The following is a 26,987-nucleotide window of genomic DNA, read 5'->3' as shown; positions in this document are numbered from 1 at the left end:
TCCATAGCTCCCCTTTTTCATTAAGCACAGTTTTCCTAAAGCTGTCTCCCAGCTGAGCACTGAATCACAGAACAGCTGAGATTGGAAGAGACCTCTGCAGGTCACCTCATCCAGCCCCAGCTGCTGAACAAAGGTCAAGGGACGAGCTGAGTGCTTTCCTTAGCTTTGTTCAATCTGATAAACTTTGTAAGACACCCAATGTCCCAAATCTTTTAGTTCTGAGATTTCTCATTAGAAGCTCCATAATCTCAGCAGCTTGTTCATTCAACAAACCCTCTGAACATTTTCTTTATATTGTACGTCGTGCTGGTGTTTTGAATCTTTCACTACTTTGCTCTCAGGGATCAATGAAACTGCGCAGAAGGCAAGGAATATGGAGACAGAGGCAGGCTGCTTTTAAGATGCATTTTACCAATTAATTTACTGCACCTCTTGGAGGAGAAAAAGAAAAAAAGAAAAAAAAAAAAACAGATCTTGTTTAACCAGAGCAAGCTTTTAGCTTCATTCTCCAAGCCCTAAGAAATCAGGTGGGCTCCGACATTAGGAAGCATCCTGACTCAGTTTTGCTTTCTTTTGCATCTTCAGAGACCAAGCTGCACTTCTATGCTTCCCTACCGAGCTGCATCTAGCTGTGATAAGGAAGTGGAATTGCCACCAGCTGTTCCAGATTGGAGCAAAGAGAGGTCCTGCTCCCCACACTGTATTCCAACAGAGCCAAATCAGCTGCGCTCCAGCAAGTCTTTACTTTAGGTCCTGATTAAAACAGTCTGGAGGTGGAGAAACTGCCTGCATGCATTCTGGCAATTAGCTGAGCAGTTTTAAAAGTTCCTATTCTTTGGCTCAGCGTGGTGCCTCAGCATTTGCAGAGGACTATAGCAGAGCTGTGTGCCTCGAGATGTGAGCATCCAGCTTACCAGCACCAAGCGTGTCTTCACTCATCCACCACCTCCCCGAGGAACTGCTCAGCACCAACAGCAGAGCAGGAGCCCCGGGCGGTCTCCCATCAGGACGGCTGTGAGTGGGGCAGGAGGTGTTTTAGCAGGGCCTCAGGAAGAAGCTCAGGCTCCACATTCAGTCTGGAAAGGAAATACGGGTTTAGTTAGGATTTTATTTTTAAAATCCGACGTGAACACAGCAACTTCTTGTGGAACCTACGGGCTGTACCAAGGGCAGACACGAGCACGGCTGCACCACAGCGCAATTAACTTCACGGAACGCTTAATTAAGACTTGGATTCACCGACAGCTGGCTGTTTACTCGGATTAGCGTCCTGCCACCACGAATATATTTAATATTTACACCACCCCCGGGTCACGCCTCACACAGCGCTACCGAGCGGAGCCAAACGCCGTGCGCCAACCCCCGACACCCGGCGGAGGGCGGGCAGGCAGCGACCGGAGAACCCCGGGGGGCTGCGGGGGGACGTCCCGAGCAACCGAGGCTCCCTCCCGGAGCCCCTCAGGCCGCCGGCGGAGCCCTGGGGGCCGGACACGGAGCGGGGGTCCCGGTGCGCGGCCCCCTCCCCTCCCCGCGGGGTCCCGCTGCGGGCCCCGCACTCACCTCAGGCCGCTCGGCCCCGGCCCGGCCCCGCCTCCCGACGTCAGCGCCGCGCGCCGCGCACGCCCGTGGCTGGGAGGGGAGGGAGGGGGGGGTGGTGCCTGCAGCGCCCCCTGCCGGCGGCCTCCGGGAGGTGGCGGCGTTGTGTGGGGGGCGAGCCTGGGGGTGAGGGCGAGGCATGGCCGCCCCTGTGGGGGCACTGTGAGGGGTTTGGGACTCCCGCTGTGGTGGTTGTGGGGTCTCCACGCCCTGTGTTGTTGCACCAAGCAGCCCCGTGGCACGGCCAGCCCGTGCCCTGTATGCCAGCATTGCACACTTGCCTGTCAAGCAGCCCCTCTTCACGCCCCCCACCATTTTAGGCAGCTCCTCAGGGGCGCTGTGTGTCCTGCCCTCAGAGCAGCCCTGGCAGCGATAACCTTGCCGAGCATTGCATTCCCTCAGGGCTCTGTGTTGCCCGTTATCCTCACGGCTGGCTCATGAGAACGTCAGTCCAGGCAGTTGTAGCTCTCCGTCGCTGCTGCTAATTGTCAGTGCAGAGAGCCAACACGTATTGAAATCCTATGCCAGAACCTCAGATTTCTGAGAACTCCAATCGGAGCATCTCTTTCTTGTATTATTTATGCCATGGAGGCCCACCAGAGCCAAGAGAACGCTGCACCAGACATCCACAAGCCAGCATGCCTGCCCCGAAAACTACCCAGGGACAAGGCCAGGAAGGACCCACAGCTTGCAGCAGAAGCCAAGGAGAAGACTGGTTACGGAGAACATCCGTCCAGGGATAAATTGGTTACAACACTGTAAACAGACCTCCTCTAACCCATATCACTGAGCTCTACATCTAAACGTCTTTTAAAGACCTCCAGGGATGGTGACTCCACCACTTCCCTGGGCAGCCCATCCAATGCCTCACAACCCTTTCAGTAAAGAAGTTCTTCCTAATAGATGAAGACTCACAGAGGACAATTTAGCCACGACAGCTGTTATTCAATCCAGAGCCATTTCTCCAGCTACAGCCAGCAAAGTTTCATGCCCATGGCAAATGTAGCTGGGGCTCCAGGTGCCGGGGAGGCTCTGTAGCCTCCCACCCCAACAAGATCTGGGTGCACCGCTTTGCCAAGCTTCACCCTGCTCCTCCTCACCTGCCTCTTCAGAAAACCCTACATATAAAACAGAATCACAAAATAGGCTGCAGGGATCTCTGCAAAGCAGCAGCAGCAGAGGTGGCCCCGTAGTAGCCTGGCTGCTCCCTCCCGGGAACCAGCATGCCTCTTCCACTCCTCAGGCTGCGGAGGGACAAAGTGAAGGGTGCAGGGCTCATGGCGAGGTCCTTCTTTGCCGTGCAAAGACCAACAGGGGAGTGCACTGGGCTCAGCCTCAATGGACATGAAGCCAGGTGACAGCTTGTTCCCAAACCCACATGGTAGGGAGCTCAAGGTTGTCCCAGCAAGGCCGAGCAGAGGTCGGAGCAGGAGGATGTTCAATTAAATCTGCTTAGAAAAGGAAATCCAACTTCCCATATGCCTCTGTGGAGAAATAAAGCCCCAAAGCCGAGCGCAGAGGGGGTGCCAGGCTGGGGGCCGAGCGTGGCCCTGCTGCAGAGGTGACTCTGGCTCAGCTGTTCCCGCTGCAGTCGATCCACGGGGATTGGGGTTGCCGTTTTGTGTTCCTATTGAAAGTTCGACATTTGGCTGGGCAGAAATCCCCACACGGCCTCGGACAGAGGCCAGCCCTATGACACAGTGTCCTCTGCTCTCTATCAGCCCTGAGCCCGGCTGGAGTATGGAGAGCACTTGGGAAGTGTCAAAGCATGGGAGAAGGTGTCACACCGTCTCCTTGCAGCCCTCACCTTCACCAGCAGGAATTTCCTTGGGTGAAGGAAAGGAAGATCAAACCACAGTGTGGTGCAGGCAGTGAGCAGCATGGCCAGGACATTGGCCCTCGTGTCACCGTGCCACGTGCACTGTCGTGGTCACACGGCTGCCCAGAATAGTGTCACCATCTGGTTCCAGCTGCCCAGGGATGTGGGAGCCTCTCCAGTCCCTTCTGCGATTACAAAAAGTGAATTTGTGCATCAACTCAACCTAACTCTGCCTTCCCTTATCCCCTTTTTTTTTTTTTTAATAATTCAGGTTTGTCTCTTAGAAAAGAGAGAGGGAGATAATGTCTGCCGAGCATTTAATCTTCTGCCCAAAGAATAGCAGAGAGCAAATTAGGATCTACTCCAATTAATTTGCCTTGATGGGCAAAATCTGGAGAGCAGCCATATCTGGGAATTAAGAACAAAAGCGGGGAGTGTAAAGTAGGTCGCTGGAGTTTCATAACCGGAGCAATGGGTTTTCGCGACGTGCCGGGTGCTCAAAGGCGCCCATCAAGCCCCACCGGTGAGCACCAGTGGCTGTGGCGCCGCTGTGAGCACCCACCTGTGGGGAAACCTTTGAGCTGGGTTTGGGATTTAAAGGAAAAAATAACTGGCAGGACAGAGTGGATGGGGACATGGCGCTGGGGACCAGCCAGCTACACTACGTGAGCTCTGCTGGAGGAGTCAGTTACTCCTCTGGCTGCATTTTAGGGAGAAAATCCTTTCAGGGAAAAAAATTAATGTATTTTTTTTAATGCCTAAGCAGAGCTTTCCCCAGAACTAGCCTGGAATAAACCTTACCAGCGCGGTCTCAGCTTGTGCAGTTGCTTTAAGGACAGCAAGAGGCAGGCCAGCGTGCAGTGAGCCAGCTGCTAGGTGCAGGAAAGGGGCAGGAAGGAGGCTGTGTCCCTCCCTGCAACAGGACTGACGTCTGCCTTTGCCACAACCCCCTGAACCCAACCTGGGGACAGACACTGCCTTGTGCCACGACCCTCCTCCAAAGCTAGAGAGCAGAGAAAGGCGAAAGAGTTGGTAAATGTGGCTCTGCTGGGACGTTTGTGTTGCTCCCAGGACAGGATGAAGTCCTCCACGCTCATGCCTCAGAGCCTGCAGGATGCGTGGCGACATTTTGGTGTGCAAGGCACACGTGGTCATGACACATCCCAGGGCGCAGGACACATATTCAAGGGTATGGACCACGTCTGGTTCATGGTCTGGTGCGGGGAACACATGTGGTGACATATTTAAGGTGCAGGACACAGGCAGTGACACAGTCTGAGGTATGGGATGAGTTTCCATGTGCAGAAGGGCTCCCAGACACCCACCCACCAGCTCCTGGTGTGGCCGGGGCTGGGCGTCTTGCTGCATGGCAGGGGCACCACAGCAGCAGCAGCATGGGCGAGCATCACCCGCTGGCCCTCCGGCCCCTGGCCACCTCCAGCCGCCCCTCGGAGGTGCTGCTGGGGCAGCGGGCACCCTCCCGGCCAGCGTTTATCCTCTTAGCCATCCTGCAGCGATCCGGCACTAATTCAGCCTTAAACACAGGATTGTCAGAAATTGGAAATGGAAGAATAGGCAGATTATCCCCCCGGCGCCAGCGTTAAACACGGGGAGCGGCAGCTGCCGTGCGAGGAGGGCTGGGGCAGCATTCTGCCCCCAGGCTCAGCATCCTCGCCGTGTGGCGCTTTGCGCCCCCTTAGCCAGCTCCAGGCTGGCTAATGAATTAAATAGCAGGTTATGCCAGGCCCGTGTTAACTGGAAACACCAGCTCTATCCCCAAAAAAGCTTTAAACCCAGCAGATGCTCCACTGACAGCTGCCAGTGGTGACCAAGGCTGGGTCTACCACTGCTGCAACAAACCTCTGCCAAGACAGCAGGCCCAGCAGGAAGAGGTTTTCCAGCTTCTGCAGTGAATCAGGACAGCGTTTTCCCTGGCTCGGTAAGGACAGCAAGAGCTGAACGCCTCAGGGAGATGTTCAGATAGAGGCCAGGGTGCAAAAGCTTCCAGGACAACACCAAGGCTGATTGCGGGAGCCTTTGCAGTCCCATAGACAAAACACAGTGCTACAAAATGTGGAGAAAAAGAAAAAAAAACACAGAGGCTAGGATGTTTTGCATTAGGCCATGGCACTCATGCCAGCCAGAGGACCCTGGTGGCCAAAGGATGGTTTCTCACGTGCCACTGCCACGGCCAGACCCAGAGGCTGGCGCTGCGGGCAGTTGTCTGTGCCGCAGGGGCAGGCCCCCTTGGGATTTCAGCGTCCCTTCAGGTGGGGGGAGCTGCACATTCCCTTGGGAGCAGGGAGGTCGCCTCACCACGCTGGGAGCTGCTTTGCCACGATGGGTTTTCTAGAAGAGAAACCGAATTTTGCAGCGTAACAGCAGCAGGGATGGGAACAACAGCACAGAGCAAGCCGTGCGGCCAGGGCTGACACGGCCAAGTTGCACGGCAGCACATCACCTTGGCCTGACTTCAGCAAGTCCCACCTGGGACCTGGATAGGGGGTCAGTTCCCAGGTTTTCCACCTTTATAAGCTCATTAAAAAATAAATAAATAAAAATAAATTAAAAAAAAAAGACTCTTTTCCCTACAATCCCCCATTTCCTTCATGATCATTAGTCATCGATCACGATGATTAATAGGACCAAACATAGCAGGACTAGAATAAAAGATGGAAAATGGGAATCTTTGCAGCAAACTGCATGATGCCGCTGGTGTGGGCTGGGGCACAGGGGAACCTTGGTGGCACCCCAGCCCAAAGCTTGGCCAAGCATTCGGGCTCCCGCAAGCAAGAAGCCAGATGAATTGCATGACAGCCTGGCTCCGCTGGGAAGACAAAATCCCAGCAAAGCCCTTAATGTCCCTCCGGGGGACAGCAGGGCAGTGGGAATCCCTCGTGCCACCTGGGTGTGCCCTGTGCTGAGGCCATTGGGGTCCTGTGGGGTCCCAGCACAGCCATGGGGATGGCGCGAAGCCACCCTGAGACCAACGGGGCTCTGGAAGGGCACAGCAGAAAGACGGGAGAAATGTAAAAGCATCTTTTAATATAAATATAAATATAAATCCATCTGAAGGGCTCCAGGAGAGACAGAGAGGGCCGTGCCCTGCGAGCGAGGCCTGGTGGGGGCTGCAGGGCATCGCCAGGTCCCCCGGCAGCGGGTGCAGGGCTAGAGCCGGGCCAGCAGCAGCACCAGGGCCAGCAGGGGCAGGAGGCCGGGGCGGCACAGGGTGGCCGAGCCCCGCAGCGTGGCCTGGTTGGTCTCGGCGGGCGGCGAGCCCCGGGCGCTGGCCAGGCGCCCCCGGGCGCTGCAGAGCTCCTGCAGGTTCCCCTGGAACTGGATCTTGCGGGACTCCTGGCGCAGAGACTCCCAGATGGCGGCCGCCTCCTCGGGGCAGCTCGACAGCACCCCGCTGGCGCAGGCGTGGAAATCGTCCCAGGACCTGGGGGACAGGGACAGGCGTGGGGAGGGGACCGGAGCCGGCAACCCCCCAGCAGCTCCCGTGCATACCAGGCCAAGGGACGGGGACGGGGATGGGGACGGGGTTAGGGCCACTCACTTGCAGATGGTGTCCAGCTCCTGCGCCTCCTGGGTGCCCTCCTCCTCCTGCTGCTGCTGCTGCCGGACGCTCTGGGCCATGCTGTCCCCCAGGCTGATGAGGCAGCCGGCGAAGCCCTTGTAGATGGTGTCGCACTTCCCCGCCATGCTGACGGGCTCCTGGGTGGCGGCTGCAGGGGGACAGGAGAGACGGAGCTGAGCCCCCCCCCCACACCCAGCAGGCAGCAGTGGCAGTGGGCTCCGAAATACGGCGAGGGGCCGGTCCCCTCCTGCATCCCACCAGCGTCATCTCCCCATGACCATGGGGGCAGGACAGGGGGGGCAGCTCTGTCCGGGGGCGCTCCAGGGCAGTGTGGGGATGGCCTGGGGTCCCACAGCCTGGGATGCTGCAGGGGCAAATGGCTTGGGTGCATTAAAACCACAAATCCCCCAGAGGAAAAGGGGCTGAGGAGGCTGGAGGCTGCAACAGGACCTCCTGGCCTGGCCCTCCTCAAAAGAAGCTTCCTTGCGGTACTCAGAGCTGCAGGACCAAGGAGGAAGAAGAGGATGACAAAAAGTTCATCCTTCTCAGCCCGCTGCTGGTGCAAGCAAAGAGGCAATGAAGTAATTAAAACATCAGGTTTTAAAGGGAAAATGCAGCTGGTGTTGAGAGGCCCCGCGGGGTGGGGTTAACACCCACACAGGGAGCAGGAGCGAGTTCCTCTGGAGCCCTCACAATTAAAACACCCTGCTGAACCCTCGCTCCTGGTCCGTGGCACACGGATCCCTTGCGGATCCCACAAGCAATGCTGCCATTAGCCGCAGCGGAAAAGCCACACAACAGCTCTCTTCGCATCGGGCCTCCCAGGATCTCTCCAGAGCCATCTGTCCAGCCCTTTTATCCCCCAACAGCAAAGATTAATTTGTGAGTACAACACAGAAAACAAAAGCAAAGGCTCAACTGGCTGAGCAAGCTGAGGCCCCTGCTCTAACAGCAAGAAGAGAAGGAAAAGAGAAGGAAAAGATGGAAGAGGCACAAGTGCAGGCTTCACCCCGGGAAGCTGCTGTTCCCTGCTGTGCTCCACAAAGGACGAGCCCCAGGTGTCCCAGACCTGCTACCACAGAGCTGGGGGTGCCCAACACCTCCTCTTCTCCTTCCCACTGCAGGGACCCCACGAAGCAGGGGCTGAGAGGGGCACGGAGGTTTTGGGGCCAGGGCAGACCCCAGTCACTGCCCCAACCCACGCGGCTCAACCCATGTCCCCGCTCCGTGTCCCCAGGAGCGTTTGCAGGTTCAGCCCCAAGTCAGGATGTCCCATCGGGATGGACACGGAGCTGGGGTCACAGCTCGCAGGGAGGGGCTGCTCCATCTCCATCCCACCCCCTTTGGCTGGGACCAGCTCGCTCCTGCTCCCAGCCAGGCTGATACGGGAGAGCTGTGCTGGGACAGACAAACAGAGGCTCCAAAGAGGCCGGTGGCACCGTGGGGATCCCCAAGAAGGCTGCTTGGGATGGATGAGGACACAGGAATGCTCGGCCACGTCACTAGAGTCGCAAGGTTGTTGGAAATGCCGTGTGCAGTGCTGCCGGGAGCTGTGAGAGCTGAGGGTGGTTAGGTTGGTCCTGTCAAAGGCAGACAGCTCCTCCCGGGGAAGGAGGCAGCTGAAAATCGCCCATTCTCCGAGGAGGTCTCCAGGAAGCCGTGACACACTGCCAGCATCCTGTGCCTGGAATCCAGCCCTGACCCACGCTGCTGCGGCCGAGAGCAGAGAGGGCAAGCCTACACCATCAGCCTGTCCCACCGAGCAGCTCTGTGCTGAGAACACCACGGCCACGCCGCTGGGACAAGTCACAGGTTGGTATCGGCCACGCAGGTCGCAGGCATCACCGGCATCAGCAGGGCGAGTGGGATCCGTAAATCTGCTTTCAGCAAGCTCGAGTCCAAGCGAGTCCGTGCCCACGAGGATGGGCAAGGCGAGAGGTGCGGGCAGGAGAAACCCCCCCGGACAAAGCGCATCCAGCGCCGGGGGAGGCGAGCGGCACCCGCGGGGAGCCCGGGGTCAAAGTCCGGGGTTGCTGCCGAGCACCGACACAGCCGCCCTGCTCCTGGGGAGGACCTGAATCGTTTCACAAAAACCCTACAAAACCCACCCCGGGCCCGGCAACCCGCGGCCCCCCTCTGCTTCGGGGCAGGGACCCCCTCGGGGAACGGAGCCTGGGCTCCGCGGGGGGACCGGCTCGGAGATGCCGGCACCTGGAGAGCCCCCGGGAGCCGTGCCCAGCCCAACCTCCCTGTCTCGTCCCGCATCCCCGAGCCCCCCTCGCCGTCCCGGGGCACTCACCGAGGTGCAGGAGCTGCAGGAGCAGCGGGCACACGACGGGCAGCAGCCGCCAGCAGCCCATGGTGCGGAGCCGCCGCCGCCGCCGCCCCGTGTGCGCCGCGCTCCGCAGCCCCGAGAGCCCCGGCCCCGCCGCGACCGCCCCCGGCCCGCCCCGAGCCCGCCCCCCCGGCCCGCCCCGAGCTTTTTTTTTTTAAGAGCCAGGCACAGCCCAGGAGGAGAGGGAGAGGGTCGTTTTGTGCTTTTTCTTCTCAAAAAGTTGTTTATTGAATCGTTCGTAATGTTATTTCCAAAAAAAAAAAAAAATCGAAACTTAGGTAAAAAGAAAAATCCTGGTGTAAATCCCAACTAACAGCCGAATCGTGGACATGCTCCCACACAGCAGAACCAATGGCCCTGGGCTCGCAGCCTGCTGTTATCCCCCCACCACCAATTCGTTCCTGTTCCTGCTCAGCTGCTACCCCTCCACACATCCTCCCCAGGAGGGTTTTGAGTCCTTGACTAAGACACAAATATTGGTTTCTTGCCAACAAAGAGCCCCTCACTCCGGGCTCAGCATACACCTCCCTTCTCTGCTGACAGCAGCAGACTCCAAACCGAAGGGGTAAGAAATCCATTGGCTTCTGCTGGATGCAACTTGGAAGGCCAGCCAGGCCTCAGGGATGGATGGGCAGGTGAAGAAGAGACTTAAATGTCTCAAAAAGAGGCTATTTTAGGAAAATAAGCCAAGTGAGCGTTCAGTGACTATCTGGGACTATACACAGATGGCGTTCGCCTTAGAGACATCACACACATGTTGATAGATTTCCTGGCAAGAGCTCTTAACACAAGCCGTACGTGGTTAGTAACTACTGGATCTGCTGGGTGGGCTTCCCCGGAGCAGCCCACGAGACAGCCAGGTTCTCCTAGGTCATGCCAGGAGTGACCAGGCCCTGAAGCATGATCATGAGGCGGCGGGCAGGCTTGCTCAGCGTGTTGTGGGGTTCCACCTGCAGGAACTGTAAGAGCTTCTGCCGCACCTGGTTCATGACTGACCCCATGTGGTCTCGGGTGATGGGGTCGCTGTGGTCCAGGTGCATCACCGCTTCCTCCAGGTAACTGAAGGAGAGAGACCAGGGTTAGAACCAAACTCAACACGAGATCCCAGTCCAATTCCGTTCACTTTAGCACTGCAGACGCACAATTGTGCTCCCCCCACAGAACAATACTCGGTGCCATAAGTTCAGCCATCAAAAAATAAAACAGTTCTGACTTTTGGCAGAGCCCAGCTATCCATTCTTCAACGTGCAAGGGCAGCCAGTATTTCCAGGCTGCAGTACATACTACACAACCTGGCTGCCTCAACCAAGCAGGCGTAACAGCAAGCTACGTCTCACTGCAGTGCTGTAGGTGGCACTTGGCCACAGGCCATACCTGGTCAGAGCTCAGTATACATTTTTTTTGATTAAGCTTTTTAGCATAAGCAGACTTAGTCATTTGTTATACAGTAAAAATCCTCAGCACTGAGGCTTATTCCACACAGGGATATATTTAAGGTCTTCTTCTAATATAACTTTGTCTATCCCACAACATGTGGGAGAAAAAAAAAATCACGAATTTTACCAACAAGCCATTCAAAAGTTCAGACAGGACATCAAAACTTTCACATCACAGCCTGAGAGTAAGCCAGTGTGGTCACCGCCAAAGGTATTAACCAGCAGATCTGCCTGAACTTAGCAGCAACTGTAACTCTGCTTATGAGCTCGTCTGTAATTTAAAGCTCTTTTTCATCTTTTCTGGCTTGAGCCTCTATGCTTAGTGTTCACTTCAGATAAGAACTCAATTTAAGGTAATTTCCATGCAAGCCATGGTCAAAACCTGCAGGTACCTTAACAAATTCATTTTTCAGGGCAGCTAATAGGGTTTTGACTCACAATCTAAAAATGTTCGTGGCAAGTATCAGCACAGTCACTACTTTGTCACACAAGCTTTGCTTAGTACATCTAACAGACATTACTTCCAGTAGCTCCTGCTGCCACCTCCCACTGAACCTCTCCAGCAGTCACGATGAGAAGCTGCCTACACAAAGTCCAGCGCTGGGTTAAGAACTGCAGGCAGAGCAAAGTGGCTCTGGATATCGAGCTATCTAGGGAGCACAGCGCTTCCCCTCCCCTTTTACCCACATGGGAATGTTTCCTTGGTTAAAGGTGATCACTACACAGAGAGCAAACAATATTTACAGACTCCAATACTTGGAGCTAACAGCACCTACAGCTAAGTACCCCTTCTATGACTACCTCTGGGCAGCAAAGCTTTCTCTTGCAATGCCTGTATCTTTTTCCAAGTCATTACGAGTTGTTCGCTTGCCTGTAACAGGCCACAGAAGTTCCAGCCTTTGTGGAAGCACCACCTTCCACTTACACACAGCGAGTTTAAAGCCAGAGCCAGGAATACACCTGCACAGGTTCAAACCCAGTGCCCTGATCGTACTCACTTCAGCTTCAGTTCCGTACGAGTACCCAAATCCGAGGAGAGCTGCTGAATGAGAGAGAGCAGCACAGGCTGGGACAGCGGGCATGGGTGCTGTCCAAATACTTGCTGAGTATCCACTGTCTCACAAACATACAGGACCAGATTGAGATCAGCTGCTGTTAGAGCCTGCAAGGAAGATACAGCTTGAGATGCAGAGGAAACAAGAGGCAGGTGAAAAACGCAGGATAGCACATGGGACAGCCATCTGCCTTGGGGCAGCTCAATGACTGCCAGCCTCCTGTGGGAGCAGAGCTCTCTGCAAACCCCACAGTGTGTGCAAACAGGACCCTGTTTAGGTTTCGTCTACACTCAGAGGACCCCTGTGTCTGTTCTAAGCTGAACAGAGAGGACTGCTGGTCCACAACCAGACATAGGGGAGCAGGTCAGTTAGCAGCAGGGAACAGGGCCACGTTTGCAGCTCACCAACACAGCATTGCTGCTATTCGCAGTGGAGGTGTCTGCAGCAGCTCAAATGGATCTGCCTAGACAGTCAAAGGCAAAGACAAGGTCAGGCCCCAGCTGGCAGATCTGCCTGGAGAGGCTTACGAAGCTGTTGCTCTTCAGGGGTGCACTACGTGCCAATACTGATGGCAGTCATCTGGCTTACTGCAGCACTGATGCTGGCCTGACAGGGCAAGGAAGGAACTTAATTGCCATCAAATCATGGTGCAGGCACAGCTCTGGCCTGGCCTATGTGACTGCAACTGCACCCCTTCAGCAGTCTGCAGCCACAGGTCCTTTCAGCCAGCTCTGAGTTTTGTGGAGTTGTGTCTCCACCTCAAGAAGCCAATTTTCCCCTCACTTTGCCCCCAACAAGCAGTGCTGCTCACTACAAGGAAGTAGTACCTGCTGGAAAGCTTGGTTGAGGTGCCCCTGCTGGAGAAGCTGCAGGATGTGAGTTTGCTGAGACTGGAAGTCCAAGTGAGTAGAGGGGATCGGAGTCCCTGCTGCTGAGCGCATTGCCTGGACAATGCTTGAGGTCACTGCTGCTTGCTGCTCCTTCATAGCCAGGCTCACTTCTCCTTTAATGACTCTCTGCACCTGGGCCAAAATAGACTCCTGCAGGCTAAAAGAAAACAGAAGTTTATCTGAAAACAAAGAGCTGAGGGACTATGTTGCGCAAAGCTTGTGGCAGTGAGAAAGCACAGGCTTGCTTGCTTGCTCCCCAAGGGTTGATACAAATTGTTCTGAGGCACAGGCATCAGAAACGTGCTGCACAAGGAAGCACTGTGGCAATAACACAACATCCCAGGGTGCATACTGAAGATGCTGGGATTCTGTGTGGAAAAGCAATGTTCCAAGGAATTAATTCCTATTGCATCAAAGATCTAAAATACTGAATATCTGGCCTACAAGCAAGGTGACTAAGCTCTAGGTACATCTGTGAAAGGGCTCAGCTTTCTACATCAATCTCTTACATGCAGCGCTCCTCCAGGAGTGGGATTCCTCTTACAAAGGGTACAAAAGCACCAGACCTGCACTACTGCAGGCAGACTAGCAGGGCTTCCCTGGGAGCAAGCACAGCACATACAGCAAGACTGTAATTCAGTCTGGTATCCTTCCTGGCACATTTGCTCCCATTTGCTCTCCCCTGACGACCCCTGTGTACTCAGACATATGCTCCGATAGCTTAAAATAGATGGGGGCATTCTGCCCTGCAGGTGACCACCAGCCAAGCCAGTCTTAATGCTGCCAACCTGCCACCAGCTTCATGGTTTGCAAATGCTGAAGGCACGCACTGCCAAGATCACATCTTGAAACCAGGGTAGCCAAGAGGAATTGCTGCAGAACAGCTGGGAGGACAGAGTAGCCTGCAAAACTTTTGGTATGCCTCAAGAAACAGAGTAAGGAGGAGAAGCCTTCAAAAGACCCAAAAAACATTTTAGAACAGAAAGGCTAGTCTGAGGCGAGTGTGCTTTTGGGCTGCCATAGGTCTTTCTGTCCTCCAACATGTACATGGGACACTGTGAAAAGGAGGCCCCAAGCTCCCACACGCAGCAGAGGTACAGCTGGTTGTTTGAAATATTCTGTTGTCTTTGTTTAGTGCTTACAGGGAAACAGTTACACCAGCCCACGTGCTTTGTCCTACTGGGCACACATCTAACAAGCAGCCCTACAGCACCGGTGTCAAAGGGCTTGTTTCCACAATGAAGCAGGAAGAGGTTTCGTTATGCACCCGTGCCTCTCAGCGACATCTCTTTCAACAAGCCCAGCTGCCAACTTACTTGCCCACGATAATATGCAGCTGATGTTGCACCTCCGCGTGTATGCTGGCTGTGACAGTGGAAGCCAGCTGCTCGGTGGTGCTCTGGAAGGTGCTGATGAGCTGTCGAAGCTGGTTCAGCAACGGGTCCCGGGCCTCCTGTTCTCGCGCCTTCTTGTTCTTCATGTGAGTCTCAAGCTGCTGGATGTCTGCAACAACCAAAGAGGAAGACGTTTTGCCCATCAGCACTGTAGGGATGGTCAGGGCCAAGATCCTTCTGCCAGGCTCCACACATTCTCCAGCAGAACCAGTAATTGAGCCAGTGTACAAGTGTGGGAGAAGGGAAAGTGCCCAAGCTTTGTTTTGGGCCGTGCTATGCTAAGATAGAAACCCTGCTTCCATCCTCTGCATCACAAAGGATTTTATGACACAGCAATAAAGCTGAGAATCCTCTTGCAATAGACCTTTACAGGCACTGTTTGTTCATAGCAAGATAAAGGTGGGGATGTGAGTATTTCATACACAATATGAGTTGTAATCTACAATACTGATGGAGTTCAATGCCAATTAAGTTAGTAAGAGAAAGAAGAGGAGCATTTCTGACAAAAAATTATGTTTGTAGAGATCAAAAAGCCATATTTTTAACTGTTTTGTAAATCGGACTGATGAAAAGGGCAAAAAAAGCTCTATGTACTTGTGGGAGACTTGTAAGGAAAACAAAAGGTGCAAAATAAACAGTAGCTGGAGACACTCTACAGATTTAGGGACAACAGAAGTTGCTTATGCTGGCACTCAGAGAACAGCCCTGCAGAACAATACCTGTCTGGCCTCCCAGAAGTCCAATGAACTGGATTCCAAACCTAAACACAAGAAAAATCTTCTCCAGTGCATCAGCGCACACCTTTCCTTACTGAAGTGTTTAGCTTCCTTTTTTCCAGGCTGACCATGACTACATTGTTCAGCCACTATTTAGCATCTGGTCATCTTTGTATCCTTCTCTAAATGTCCCCAGTTCTACCACCCATCTGAGATTACATAGGAGTGTTGCCTTCTACACACATCATCTTCCTGATGGCAGGATGGGGTAATTCTATAGTTGGGTTTTAGGGTGGGAGTAATTCTACAGCTGGGCTTTACTACTCAAGAGATGAAGTCACAGATTCACACAATGAGACCAAGTGTTTTGCTACACGGGTTACAAAGACCAGATGTAAATCTCTGTTCTTATAGCACCACCTATAAAAATCTCCTCAATTATGTTTCCATTTCCCAAGAGTGGAAGGGAAATGCTTTCAGACCACACAGATGGACTAAGGTTAAACAGTTACCGCTGAAACTCTAAAAGCCATAAGTCAACTTGTCAGTCTCTAACATGAACTTGCTGTGTAGAGAAAACTTAGAAAGAAAGACTACTCACATTCCTGGGTGCCCTGCTTGAAGGTATCATTGATCTGCTGGAACATGGACTGGCAGCTCTTCTCAAAGGCTGGCAACACCACGCTCTGGAACGCTTCCCTGTAGGCCGACTGGATTGTCCCCTGCAGGGTATCAGCCGTTGCCCTCACAATGCTATCTGTAAGGTTCTTACAAGCACACACAGAAGAGGTTGCAGGAAATTAACAACAGCCTGCTGCAGAATAAAGACGTGAACAAACATTGTATGTTCCTGCAACACACCCACACCAGACAAGAGCAGTCCACTGTCAGAAGTGTGAATTCCCTGGGCAGCTGAACTCCTTCCTCTAAGCTCCACCACGAGTATGGCAGGCAGAGCATCTGCTTGTTGAGGGACTACCCAGGGACATCACCATTTCCCTGTAGTTCAGCTTGAGAGCAAGGGAGGGTTGGTGCAGTCAGGTATGGCTCTTTTTCTCTTCCCCTCCTTCCTCCCCTCCCACCATCCACCATTGCCCACCAACGTAGCTAACAAGCTGCTGCTCCCTACATAATGTAGAAATGGTGTAAAGTGTAAAGAGCAAAAGAGCAAGTCAAACTTGGACCACTTGGCTAACTGAGGTGGCCCTACAACAATCTGCTTCTGTGAGAGCCTCTGCTTTAATAGAAGATGAACAACTCAGTAAACAAAAGAAAGGTCTAACGAGGCAAAGCAGGCAGGGGAGTACACAAAGAGCTTGCTCTCTTGATGAGACCAGAAGAGAGCTATGAACACGGGCAGCTAAACTGACCTCAGACCCACCTGGAGATACAGGTGAGTGGAAGAGGTATGAGGAGTCACTACCCAGGCAGCTCACAACTCAGTGTCCCTGGGAATACCTACGGTCTGGTTCTCCTTACCTTTGATTTCACTAGCTTGGTGATGCTCTCCTTCAGTGTCCCTTCAACAGCCGTGAGCTTGGTGGCAATAGTGTTGCTCAGTTGGCTAGCAACAGGGTCTATGCTCTTGGAAATGCCTAGTCAGAACAAAAACATGTCAAAGTCACAGCTTTAAGCCTAGTGTCACTCTTCAAAACCTGAAAAAGAAAATGAAGTCAATCTATTCCTGGAGGTGCCAAATGACCCAGGTACAGGCAACAGCCACAAGCTCTGACTTGGGAAGCTAAGGTTGAACAGTAGGAGAAACTTTTTGCCAGGAAGGTGGTGTGGCTCTGGAAGTCACCAGAGAAGCTGTGGAATCTCCAACCCTGAAGGCTTTCAGGACTCATCCAAAGTCACAGCGGACCTGATTTAGGGCAGTGGGTAATCCTACTTCAAGCAGAACAGAGGATACCAAAGACTGCAGAAGACTTTCCAACCTTCATTTCTACAAACTACAAATATTGACACAAATGATGATGTGTCAAGGAAGAGCAAAGACAAGCTGAAGTTTGCTTCCGTTAAATCACAACATTTACAAACCTATTAGCCTCTTTTGCCTTCCTCCACAGAGTAGCTTCCAAAAGCTTTGTCAATCATAATGGAAGATCAGACCATGCATTTTGGAAAGGTATTCCCCCCTCTGGGAGCCTCACATCCTTCCACCCCACAACTCTTCTCAGACTACAGTGGGGCCCGCAGCAGCTCACAGCGCAATGTCTACTCTTCCTGTAACCTAACTCCTGCTTCATGGAGCACCACCACTTCCATACAGCAAAACTCACACTGGGGTACTGTCTTCTTCATCTCCTCACGAACGGTCCTCTCCAGACGGTTACACACAGCAGTGGAAAGGGACTGAGAGAGCTGCTGAGACAGATGCTCCTGGAGCTGCCCATTGCGCTGCTGTCCTTCCGTCAGTGCTCGGTCCAGTCTTCTCTCTAACAAGCATGCACGTTAAGGATCACAAACAACAGATCTCCTCCCTACCCTCAACACTTCCATCCTAGAAGGATGGGCACTTGCATATGGCAATAGTCCCACTGACTTGTATGTAAAACTAGACCAGCCTTGCAGCGCTTGTGGCCATTATAGGTTACCTGAAGATTTAGGGGCATAGAGGAAGTAGCAGTTCTTCTCCATTCTACTTCTGAATTTCTCTCCCTTGAAAAGGGAGCGAGAGGAACTGAAATAGTTATATGGCATCCAGGCCTTTTATGACACCTATGGCCCTTGCTACTAAGATTGTTGAACTTGCTCAGCTTTCCTCATGTTTCTAGTCTGCCTTGCAGCCTTCCACTCCCTAATTCCCATGCACCATTTGCAAACAAGGATACGCTCCTGCTCCTGCTGAGAGTCAATCACCCTCTCCACATGGCCCATGAGGGAGCTCTGAATGGCATCAAGGTGATCAGTGAGTCTCTGCAGCAGCTCCATCTGGTTCTGACGCAGCTCAGAGAGCTCCCGCTGTTGGCTCCTCAATATACACATCAGCTCATCCTGGAACTCCGGTGTCACCTGTGTGTGGAGAGGACAAGCACTTGTTTCTAACAGGATCAGAGGTCAGTCAAGCATTCTGGTAGGTACTGAGTTGAGCCCTGTGCTGGAGCCTGAAGGCCCATGGCACAGGCCTTCAGCATGACAGCGAACAGAATTGAAGCACAGGCCCTTGGAAGGGATGGCAGGAGCACTCTGACTCACCTGGTTGTTGGATGATCTTGGTGACTGGTTCACATCCCTGGAGTCAAAGAGAAAAGCGGTAATTCAATTATGTCAATTAACTGCTCTGATTATGTCTTCTGCCAAAACAGATCCCCCACTTCACAGGTTGCTTTAGATTTTACACCCAGCTCATGCTTCTGTTTTGCCTAGTATAATATGAGAGCAACAGGAAAGTAAGGAAGTCCCAGTCCCCACAGCACTGTGACTCCAACATTTCCACTATTTCTGGGCCCTTAACATCCTTACAGACTGGTCCCTTCACACGGCTGCTTTCAGCACACAACAGATTTGAGCCAAGGCTTAATGAGAACTGTTCAAAGAACAATACACACTGATTTCTCAGTCTTGTCCAAATTCAAAGCCAGGGAAGGCTTTGCCAAAGAGCCTTTGAAGGTCTCCTGATATTTAGCAAAGGAAAAAAACCCACTAGTACCCACTTGTTAAATACAGAATTAATGAGTTTCAAATCATCTAGAACGATTCCAGCTCTGAAGGTGGAGAAAGCAGTGATACATTCCAGTATATACAGCACAACAAAGAAAAACATTGAACGAATCCACTAACGTTGTACAATTCCAAAGGCACAAATTATGAACAAACGCTACTAGAAGGAAAGTACACATTTTTATTTCCCAGACAGCATCCATTCAGCAACTTTAAAAGGACTAAGGCTGGAAAAATGAAAGGCATTTCTGAGGCTAAGAACTTCTGGGTGTCACAGCAAAGGACCACAGCCAGAAATTTAACACCACAAGCCATCTTCTTTGTAACGTGCACAGCTAGAGATCCAAATCATGGAGCCATGGGAACACAAGAAGAGGAGAAAGCCCCTCAGGGAAGCTGTGCTACTTTCCTCACATTAATGCAGACAGGTTGGCCTAATTTGCCATGGGCAGCTCTTTCCACTCATCAATTTTCCCTTGCAAGACATTCATATGGGCACATTTAGAAACACACAAAAGCAGCAAGCAGGTAACAAAGGATAGGTATTGCTGAACACGGGCACTGTGCCAGCATTCAAAAGCCAGCCAGAAATCGAGGCCTTATTAAGCTATACTCAGTGTCACAGTTCCAATGAAGCCTTCAATGAAACTGGCAAATGGATCCCGTGTCCCCCACCCAATGTGTAATTTACCTCCCCACAAATTCTTCTGAAGCTCAGGCTACACTTTGGATTTTGGGTCCCAGTTGGGAAGGCAGGGCACAACCTCCTCCCACACCTCGAAGTAACACACAGCCCATGTCTGAGTAGCCAGCAACACTTTCTGTGGGGTTGCTCCTGTTTGCAAAACAGGATGAGGGCTGGGAACACTCGGCCAGAGCCCAGCCTCAGACCCTAGCCCTGCTGCTATTAGCTCTGTCAGGTCCTGCACAGCTGGTCCCACAGCCCCTCGGATCCTGGCAAGCCCAGCGTACCCGTCATCTTTCTTGCCCTTCCGCTTTAGCTTTGGGGAAGCCCGAGGGGATGCCTTGGCTTTCCAGTCCTTCACAGGCAGCCTCTGCGTGGACGCTTTGGCACCAAATCCACCTGACGTAGAAGCCAAACTTGCAACTTCATCATCATGGTCACTATGAAGGAACAGCAGGGGAGAGGACGTCACTTGCAGTACTGGACACCATCAGCCTTCACTAGAAGGAGAGGAGCTCGCACTCTGCTCTGCATCCACACACGTCCAGAGTCACCCAGCTGAGGATGCCTCCCACCTCGATCTTTAACACAGAGACCTCTACAGAGCTCAGCAGGGGCTGCTCCATTTCCATCTGGGTCTGCCAAGGCTGAGCATGAGTGCTGCGTGACAGGGCCTGCAGGGTCTCTGCATTACAGACCGCTGTGGTTCGGGCAGTATGGCAAGGGGTGTCTGTTCTTGCTGCATACACACACTAGCACATAAACCCTAGGATGCATCCACTGGCCCAGCAGGGAACCCAAGCACAGCATAACCTTGGAGTTTTACAGAGAGAGCGCGGTTAAGGCAGCAAGTATTGCAGGAACCGAGGAGAATCAGAACGAGCCCAGGAATTGCATGAACCTCAGTACCTTGGAGTCTTTCAGCTGCTGACCAGCCATCCAATACAGACTCTGAATTAAAAGTGTAGATTATGAATGAACCCTCAGATGTCAAACAGGTCTGAGCTCACCAGGTACACAGGACTTGCCCATGGAGCTTTAGGGTGGCTCATGAGGGAGAAAAGATGTCAGAAAGAAGAAACTGACTCCTACGATAACTTTGCTACCTTATCTAAGGCACAGGATTTACAAACTGCTCCCTTAGTAAGGTTACACTAGTAATTAAACAAAATTTGGCCATGCTTTTAGAGGAAGCACAGCCAAACCCTCCCCTACAGACAGTAAATTGGACAGTGTCTGGAGGCCAATTGTGATCAATTGAAGTCACCAGAACATTACAGAAGCTGGACTGCATACACACAGTAAGTCAGGAGACAAAGCAAAGACATTCACCCCACACGTGAAGGCCTGCTGGGGACAGAAGCACGAATGCAGCCTGAACTGAGTCCATGCAGGGCGAGAGAGGGGGCTGAGCACTCTTGTACCTTTGTTCTGCACTAGCATCCTGGCTGTCATGCTGCAGCAGGTGGTAGCTGTGTCGATGATAGGAAGAGCTCTTGTGCTTTTCTTCAACTTCATCCCTTGGGCTAAAGAATAAAAAAAAAAAAAAAAGGAAGTCCCATCATTAAAGTCTCTTTCAGCTTGGTTGTTTGCTCACCCCACTTCTCATGGGAAATCCTGATAGAAGAAGTAAAAACCCAAACCCAACAACAATAAAACCAAAGCAAACCTATCTGCACAGATCCTGAGAGCAGCAAGTGTTGTTTAAAGGTACTGAATTTCTCCACATGTCTTTCAGGAGGCTGTAAAGCAGCCCAGCTATGCTTCGGGCACTAACTATTAACATAATGTCCCAACAAATACCCACGCAAGAGAGGTAGATAATCCACTGCTTTGAACATAAACTGCACACACTCTTAAGCCACAAAGCAGGCCTATTTGAATTGATCATGCAGGATCTTTATATAGAAGTGAGCGCTTGTTACTTAACATATGCTGGTGGTTTAACTGAGCTACAATGTCAAAAAAAATCAAATTCATGCACAAGTGGAATATCTCAGAACCAAAGATACCAATCTGATATTCTGATATGAGAAACCCTGAAGAATACAAAGACAAATTCAAGACAATTCAAGACAAAGTGGGATTAAGCAGAGTTGTAAACTCCCACAGAATTACTTTCTGAACTTCAAATTATGAGCAAAAGCAAAAACACTGCATGGAGAGAGAGCCTCAGTGACTTCCCCACAGCCACCAGAATCGAGACTGTTTCCTAAAACAGCATCCTCAGCTGTGAGGGCTTTCTCTTGGTGACAAGGCTCTCATGGCACACGCAGTCCTAGCCTAGAGAGACTCTGAAGGTGCTAGATGCATCTTGCTATTCCAGTCCAACTAGAAGATGGGGACACTAATTTTGCAGTGAATTCTAGCAGTACTCCCAGCATAATGGTTTGCTTCCAGCAAGCAGACGTGATTTTGCCCCATTCTACGTGCCTGTTCCACACAGGCATTGTAATTCATTTCCTCGCTTTTATAAGTACTTTATTTATAATGCTGGCTGCACAAAGCCAATCATAGAGGAGGAATACAATTAACCTATAAATCCACCTGTCAATTATGTGCTATTTGATTCGTTTCAATAAGGACATGCAGGGAGATCACCCTGAGGTGAACTTAGCTTGAACCAGTTTTATTTCTAGAGGTAAGATACAAAAAAAAAAAGCCCTGCTCAAGTCTCTTCTGAGGTGAATACGAAGGCCAGTAAAGCAGACTTCACCTTAAGAGATCCTTCATTCTGAAAGGTGTGTAAGAGAGCACAAACTGTTAGAGCTGACCTAGGAAATTCAGGAGCAGCATATACACAGGAAGGCTGACTCATCTGATCCTTTAAGGAAAAGGAGGGATGAAAACTGTTCTAGTTTAATCACAGTGTAAAGAGCTTTTCACCAAGGCAGCAACTTGTGAAGTGTGAAGAAATTGCCCTAAGTAAGACACCCAAGTGATTACCTGTCTGCCATGCTGTTCCTAGTTTCTCTGGTTATGTCAGGAGCTGCTGGCCATGGCTGACCCACAACGCTGTCAGAACATGCATTTTCCTGAGTTAAAGCAGTCTCCAGTAACGACGGAGCATTCAGTCTGTCTACCTCCACTGGAGGCATGTCCAAGGAGTGGTGGCTATGCTCAGAATTGTGCCGGTTCCTCGGAGACAGCAAATGTAAGGCTGAGGCAGCAGATGCCATACTGTCTGCATGATGGTTGGGCTCCAGCACCTCCGCAGGGAGCCCAGATGGAGCAGCTGCGAAGCTGCGTTGCAAGGTCTCGGAAGCAATCTCTGGAATATCTTGGGACATGGCTGTGGAAGCAGAGGAAATGACATCTGGCGAACGCTCACGGGTGGGAGAAGCCTGGGGCACCACCAAGGGCTCCACTTCCTGCAGTTCCAGTGCTAGAGAAGAATTTCCTGGTGTGACCTGAATTAAAAAAAATTAAACAAAAACCTTCAGGGTAATGTGGAGACACCCCAAGACTCACCAGTTTCTTAAACCAACCACTGTCAACCAGCTCTGGAAAAAGCCAGCTGTATCTTTTTTTCGCATGACCCCTGTGCTCCCTCCCCCTTTTCTCAGCAGATGGAGAAGGACTCCAATACTTGTAAGGAGACTGCAGGGCAAAAGCAGCACATTTTTTCCACATCTATCAGCTAAAGGCACAGAAGCATTCACTGATCCTTCAGCACATAACCTTTCTTCAACCATCATTCTCCTTGACTTGCATGGAGGTGAATACAGAAATAGAGCCAGGAATTTAACTGCTTCTCAGCTGGACTAACAACACGTTTAATGTCAACGCTAGTTCAAACACACTTTCAAACAGAAATGCAAGACCAGCTCTACCTCCCTGCCCTGCTCCAGAACCTACTCTCTGGAAGAAATTAGTTTTAACACTTGTGAGAAACTAAGTTGTGTTTTTTGCAGTAGAGAACTAATTTTCTGTATTGCAAGGTAGTTGTACAGTCATAATAAGGAGAAATGCTAAGTAGGTAAGTGGATGGTAGAAGGCCTCACTGCTCCAAAATAAGGTGGAAGCTTGAGAAAAACAGGTTGAGCGGTGTGAGAACAGTAAAACAAAGATCACAGGTTCTCAAAACATAAGAAAGGAACAAAAAGGAAAAGGGAGAAATTAAAAGGTTAAAAAAAAAAAAGTAAAATTGTACATATATGGTATAGAGGAGCATTGAGTGGCTTGTGAACCTGTAGTACTCTGTCAATGAGGAAACAGGGGAGGTGATCAGGTGGCGGGTAATAGGGACTAAAAGGTTATGATTTGTTTGCTATAATGCGCTCCTAATTGGCAGGACACCTGCCATTGCAATTTGTGAATAAAATAGCTTCACAGGAGATTCCATCTGAAGAAAATTTGAGATTTTTCTCACACAATGAATGTCTCCAGGACTGAAAACATATTTCAATTTTAAGTTTGTCTTAATTTGTTTTACATCACACTTGGAAAGAAAAATTTAGGAATATGAAAAGATTACTTCACACCTGTAAGACCAACAAGGAGGAAGAAGCCTTCCCAGGTAGCACTGTCTCTGAACACAAAGGCTGACCATTTCTAACCATGGTGATAGCGACAGCACAAGCTAGAACTGTTTCTAGTTTTCAGAGACATGCTGACACTGAGGTCAAGTGCCATTAATACTGGTAAACCTGTCTGCAGGTCTGTGTCAGCAGCTGTGTTTTCCAAATGGCAGATGTTGGCCCTGTTAATATCCAAGTAAGTCTAATTTCAGCTTGTACAGGCCCACGGAGAAAGAAGGATCAGTATTTGGAGCCTTACTGGAACAGGTGCCTTTGGTGTTAGCTTGTCAGGGAGGCCCGGGATAAGAACTGAATGGCTCCTAGGACTGGTCTGGAGACTGCTGCTACTGCTGCTCAGCGTGAGGCTGGTGTCCAGCTGCATCTTGGGGCTCACAGTCAAGTCTTCTGATGGCCTGCAGAAAATAGACACAAGCAAATCAAGCAGGCCAACTTAACCATACAGGTCCGTATCAAATGCTCAAGGGGAAGAGACTGGATCCACAGGTCAATGGAAGAACCCAACTCCAAATTCACAAGTGTTCTCCAAGCCCTCCTCCTTTCCACCGTGGTCAGATATTGCCTACCAAGTAGCAAATGCATCTCCCAGCCACCATACAATTGAATTTGAGGGGTTTATGATAGAAGGGACCTGTTACATCTTCAATTCATGCTGTACAGAGTTCAGGGAGAAACAGTGCACTACATCCTTGTCCATTTTCCAGCCCCGAGAAGTGAAGTTTTTCACTGTTATGCAGCCCAAGCCACCTCAATGCTAGTAAAATTTTCCTAACAGTCTCAATTATCTCCCTGCTCCTCAGTGGCTGCAGTGTTCTCTTACCTGTAAACAATGACAGCCCTCTGGGAGAAGCATGTAAAGCAACAACACTGAGATGCAATAAGAGAACCCCTGTGAGGCACAAATGAAACACTGTTGTTGGCACCCTGGAAAAACAACGGGCATGCTGCACGCTGCATCAGAGATGCAAACAGTTGCCCATATAGGGACTTCAGGACTTGGACCAGTTTCTAACTCCGGTAACAATCTCCTCTCCTACAGGATGCACCACAGTTCTGCCCCACACTGAAGTATAGTATTGCAATTGTATTATTTAATACATGCTCTATTTACCTGGACATAGAGGCATCAGTGACAGAAGTGCTACTCATGGCTGTGACTGCAGTCAGGGAACTGACGCTGCTGCCTGGAGATACGGTGATCTACAAGAAAATATACAGGGGTAAAATGTAACAGAATAACACAGCAACAGTACTCAACCTGAGATCACTGTCTCCAGAAGAACTCTTTGACAAGTCTTTGGCAAAGGCAGAAAAGACAAAAAAGACAAAAAAGACAAAACTCAATTTCTGCACGTTTCTACGTGCTGCCCATCTTCACACAAGCTCCTCCAGTACACGTACAAACTGTGATGACAATGATGTGTCTGCTGTGTCAGGTTCAAAAAACTCACTGAGCTACCAGACTACCAAGTTGCAGATCTCATGCAAAACATTTACCTACCTGATCATTTTAGATGTGCATTCTCAGGGGATCCTGTCAGACAGGATGTGCAGGGATAGCACAAGCTGACAGGGTTTTCTGCCATTGTGGCTATCTCCCAACCCCAAACAATGTGTGTAAACCAGTAAGAGCAGTCTCCCAGCACAGATAGTTATCTAGCACACAAATTTCTACACAACACAGCTACACCAGCAGTTCTGCACCTCAATACAGCACTGGCAACACAAGTATAGACCAGCTAAGCAATTTAGACATGCCAAGATGTCCTTACGCAGTTGGATTAAAAGCACAGCAGTGAGTCAGTTTAGCCTATCTGCCTACCTCTAGCCCACCTGCCCAGAGAAAGTTCCCAAAAGCACCAAAATCCACACTCATCCCTTGCACCACCACCATCAGCACTCTCCTCTGGTTACCTGTTGAAGAGATGCACTCGGTGTCATGAATGCATCTGGAGTCATCAACTTTGGTTTGGCATCATTTGAGAGAGCAAGGAAGTCTGCTGGTACAGGCAGGTCAGCAATACGTCGCAAGTCTGGCTGAGAGCCATGAACAGATCCTTTTTCAGATCCCAGCCCTTCTGTGCCTAGATCGGCTATGTGGTCTGGAAAGGCTTCCAAGAGAGAAACACAAATCAATTTACAGGAACTTCCCCAAAAGGTAAAGTTTTAATTCCACAAGGTATGAACTTCTGTCATTGCCAGCCATACCAGATTCCGGATTCCAAAGGAACGAGGAACAACCTTGCAACATACTAATCAAAGCTATGGGAAAGGCAAACCCCTGTTCTGCTTACTCTTTGTATGCTAAAGAGTGGATGTTATCGGTCTTTGATAATGAGAGGTCCAACCCTCCTTTCTCCTCTGAACACAGTGCCAGTTTTAACGGCCACATCCCAGAATGGTGAACAAACCATTCACCAGAGCATGCTACACACAGCCCTGTCTCCTACCCCAAAGCTCCAGTGTCACTGTGATTTCTTCTGCCTGACAAGAGACAAACGTTGTGTTTCTGGAACCAGACCACCTCGATAGGTGAACCCAAGTGTACACAAAGTGTTAGCACTCCTACCCTAACGTATCCCTATGCTCTGTACTCTCTCTGGGCTCTAACCAAGTGGTCCATCCTGAGAACCTTTTATACCATGACACTCTATTATGGAGAGACACCCAGAGCTGCCATAAGCCTTCCAACCCACTTCTCCTGCCTCCCCACCCTTCTGCCAAGAAATCATAACTTTTAAAAACTCAGCAATACTGAAGATTGACCAAACAAAAACACTCACCAAATTCTTCATGAGAGCCATGGGAAGGCACAGATGCACCCATATCAGGACTATGGAGAGGCTGGAATCTAATCTGCACGTCCTGTAGGGCCCTGAAAAATAAAAAAAAAAAAAGAAAGCACCTCTGATTAGTTTAGAAATCACCAAGAGAAGTCTAAAGGTTGGAAAACTCTTAAGGGAACTGACTCCCTTGGAATATACATTAGTGTTTTCAACCTGTGATGAAAGAAGCAGAAGCTGATCCCCATTTAGCTCTATCATCCAGTTCTGGCACTCAGAGCACATGAGAGGTGCTTCCCAGGACTTACACACCAGCAGAACTCTCAAATCACTGTGTACTCATGGCAACAAAAATACTAGCTTGCCATGGCATCATGCTGGGCCCCTTCTTGGTAAGGACATATGGAATACACCACAGCTAGAAGTTGCTAGGGGTCCAAGCAGCTTTTCTTATGAGCAAAATAAATCTGTAAATTAACAGGTCAGTGTAGGATAAG

General features: G+C 50.9%; 3 protein-coding genes across 7 annotated transcripts in view; all 3 read right to left on the bottom strand.

Annotated features, from left to right (window-relative positions):
* The window catches only part of PSKH1 (protein serine kinase H1), a 31,905-nt gene extending 30,314 nt beyond the window's left edge, over window positions 1-1,591 (bottom strand). The window contains exons 1-2 of one of the 4 annotated variants that reach the window (XM_084533679.1): window positions 1,561-1,591; window positions 915-1,076 (exon numbers count right to left, since the gene is read on the bottom strand). The gene's annotated coding sequence lies outside the window, so the exon portion shown is untranslated. Of the gene's footprint in view, window positions 1-914; window positions 1,077-1,155; window positions 1,483-1,560 lie in introns of those variants that run through there. The other 3 variants (XM_084533680.1, XM_084533677.1, XM_084533678.1) reach the window with 3 other exon arrangements.
* A 4,848-nt stretch (window positions 1,592-6,439) lies between these two features.
* NRN1L (neuritin 1 like) lies at window positions 6,440-9,413 on the bottom strand. The gene is made up of 3 exons (XM_084533695.1): window positions 9,295-9,413; window positions 6,975-7,143; window positions 6,440-6,857 (listed from the first exon to the last, which is right to left on the bottom strand). The coding sequence occupies exons 1-3, from the start codon at window positions 9,353-9,355 to the stop codon at window positions 6,584-6,586; spliced, it is 504 nt and encodes a 167-aa protein (XP_084389821.1). The 5' UTR covers window positions 9,356-9,413; the 3' UTR covers window positions 6,440-6,583.
* A 112-nt stretch (window positions 9,414-9,525) lies between these two features.
* Window positions 9,526-26,987, bottom strand: part of EDC4 (enhancer of mRNA decapping 4) — a 32,024-nt gene continuing 14,562 nt past the window's right edge. Inside the window, exons 14-29 of one of the 2 annotated variants that reach the window (XM_084533641.1) lie at window positions 26,491-26,582; window positions 25,622-25,818; window positions 24,819-24,907; window positions 23,949-24,102; window positions 22,116-22,579; window positions 20,594-20,695; window positions 19,457-19,609; window positions 18,020-18,056; window positions 17,656-17,836; window positions 17,104-17,259; window positions 16,301-16,416; window positions 15,423-15,588; window positions 14,028-14,214; window positions 12,649-12,868; window positions 11,765-11,928; window positions 9,526-10,389 (exon numbers count right to left, since the gene is read on the bottom strand). In XM_084533641.1, the coding sequence (XP_084389767.1) occupies window positions 10,197-10,389; window positions 11,765-11,928; window positions 12,649-12,868; window positions 14,028-14,214; window positions 15,423-15,588; window positions 16,301-16,416; window positions 17,104-17,259; window positions 17,656-17,836; window positions 18,020-18,056; window positions 19,457-19,609; window positions 20,594-20,695; window positions 22,116-22,579; window positions 23,949-24,102; window positions 24,819-24,907; window positions 25,622-25,818; window positions 26,491-26,582 (2,671 nt within the window). In that variant the 3' untranslated portion in view covers window positions 9,526-10,196. The remainder of the gene's footprint in view (window positions 10,390-11,764; window positions 11,929-12,648; window positions 12,869-14,027; window positions 14,215-15,422; window positions 15,589-16,300; window positions 16,417-17,103; window positions 17,260-17,655; window positions 17,837-18,019; window positions 18,057-19,456; window positions 19,610-20,593; window positions 20,696-22,115; window positions 22,580-23,948; window positions 24,103-24,818; window positions 24,908-25,621; window positions 25,819-26,490; window positions 26,583-26,987) is intronic. The other variant, XM_084533642.1, reaches the window with a different exon arrangement.

The sequence above is a fragment of the Aythya ferina genome (assembly GCF_964211825.1).
Source record: "Aythya ferina genome assembly, chromosome: 12".
Lineage (NCBI taxonomy): Eukaryota > Metazoa > Chordata > Aves > Anseriformes > Anatidae > Aythya > Aythya ferina.
The sequence above is the reverse complement of the archived record's forward strand: the minus strand, read 5'-3'. Positions and strand labels throughout refer to the sequence as shown.

Bases quoted from the DNA above. Each gene is read 5' to 3' on its own strand.
- NRN1L (XM_084533695.1), bottom strand. From the start codon at position 9,355: ATGGGCTGCTGGCGGCTGCTGCCCGTCGTGTGCCCGCTGCTCCTGCAG. The intron at 7,144-9,294 runs GTGAGTGCCCCG...GTCCCCCTGCAG, and splicing joins CCTGCAGCTCCTGCACCTCG to CCGCCACCCAGGAGCCCGTC. The intron at 6,858-6,974 runs GTGAGTGGCCCT...CCTGTCCCCCAG, and splicing joins GAGCTGGACACCATCTGCAA to GTCCTGGGACGATTTCCACG.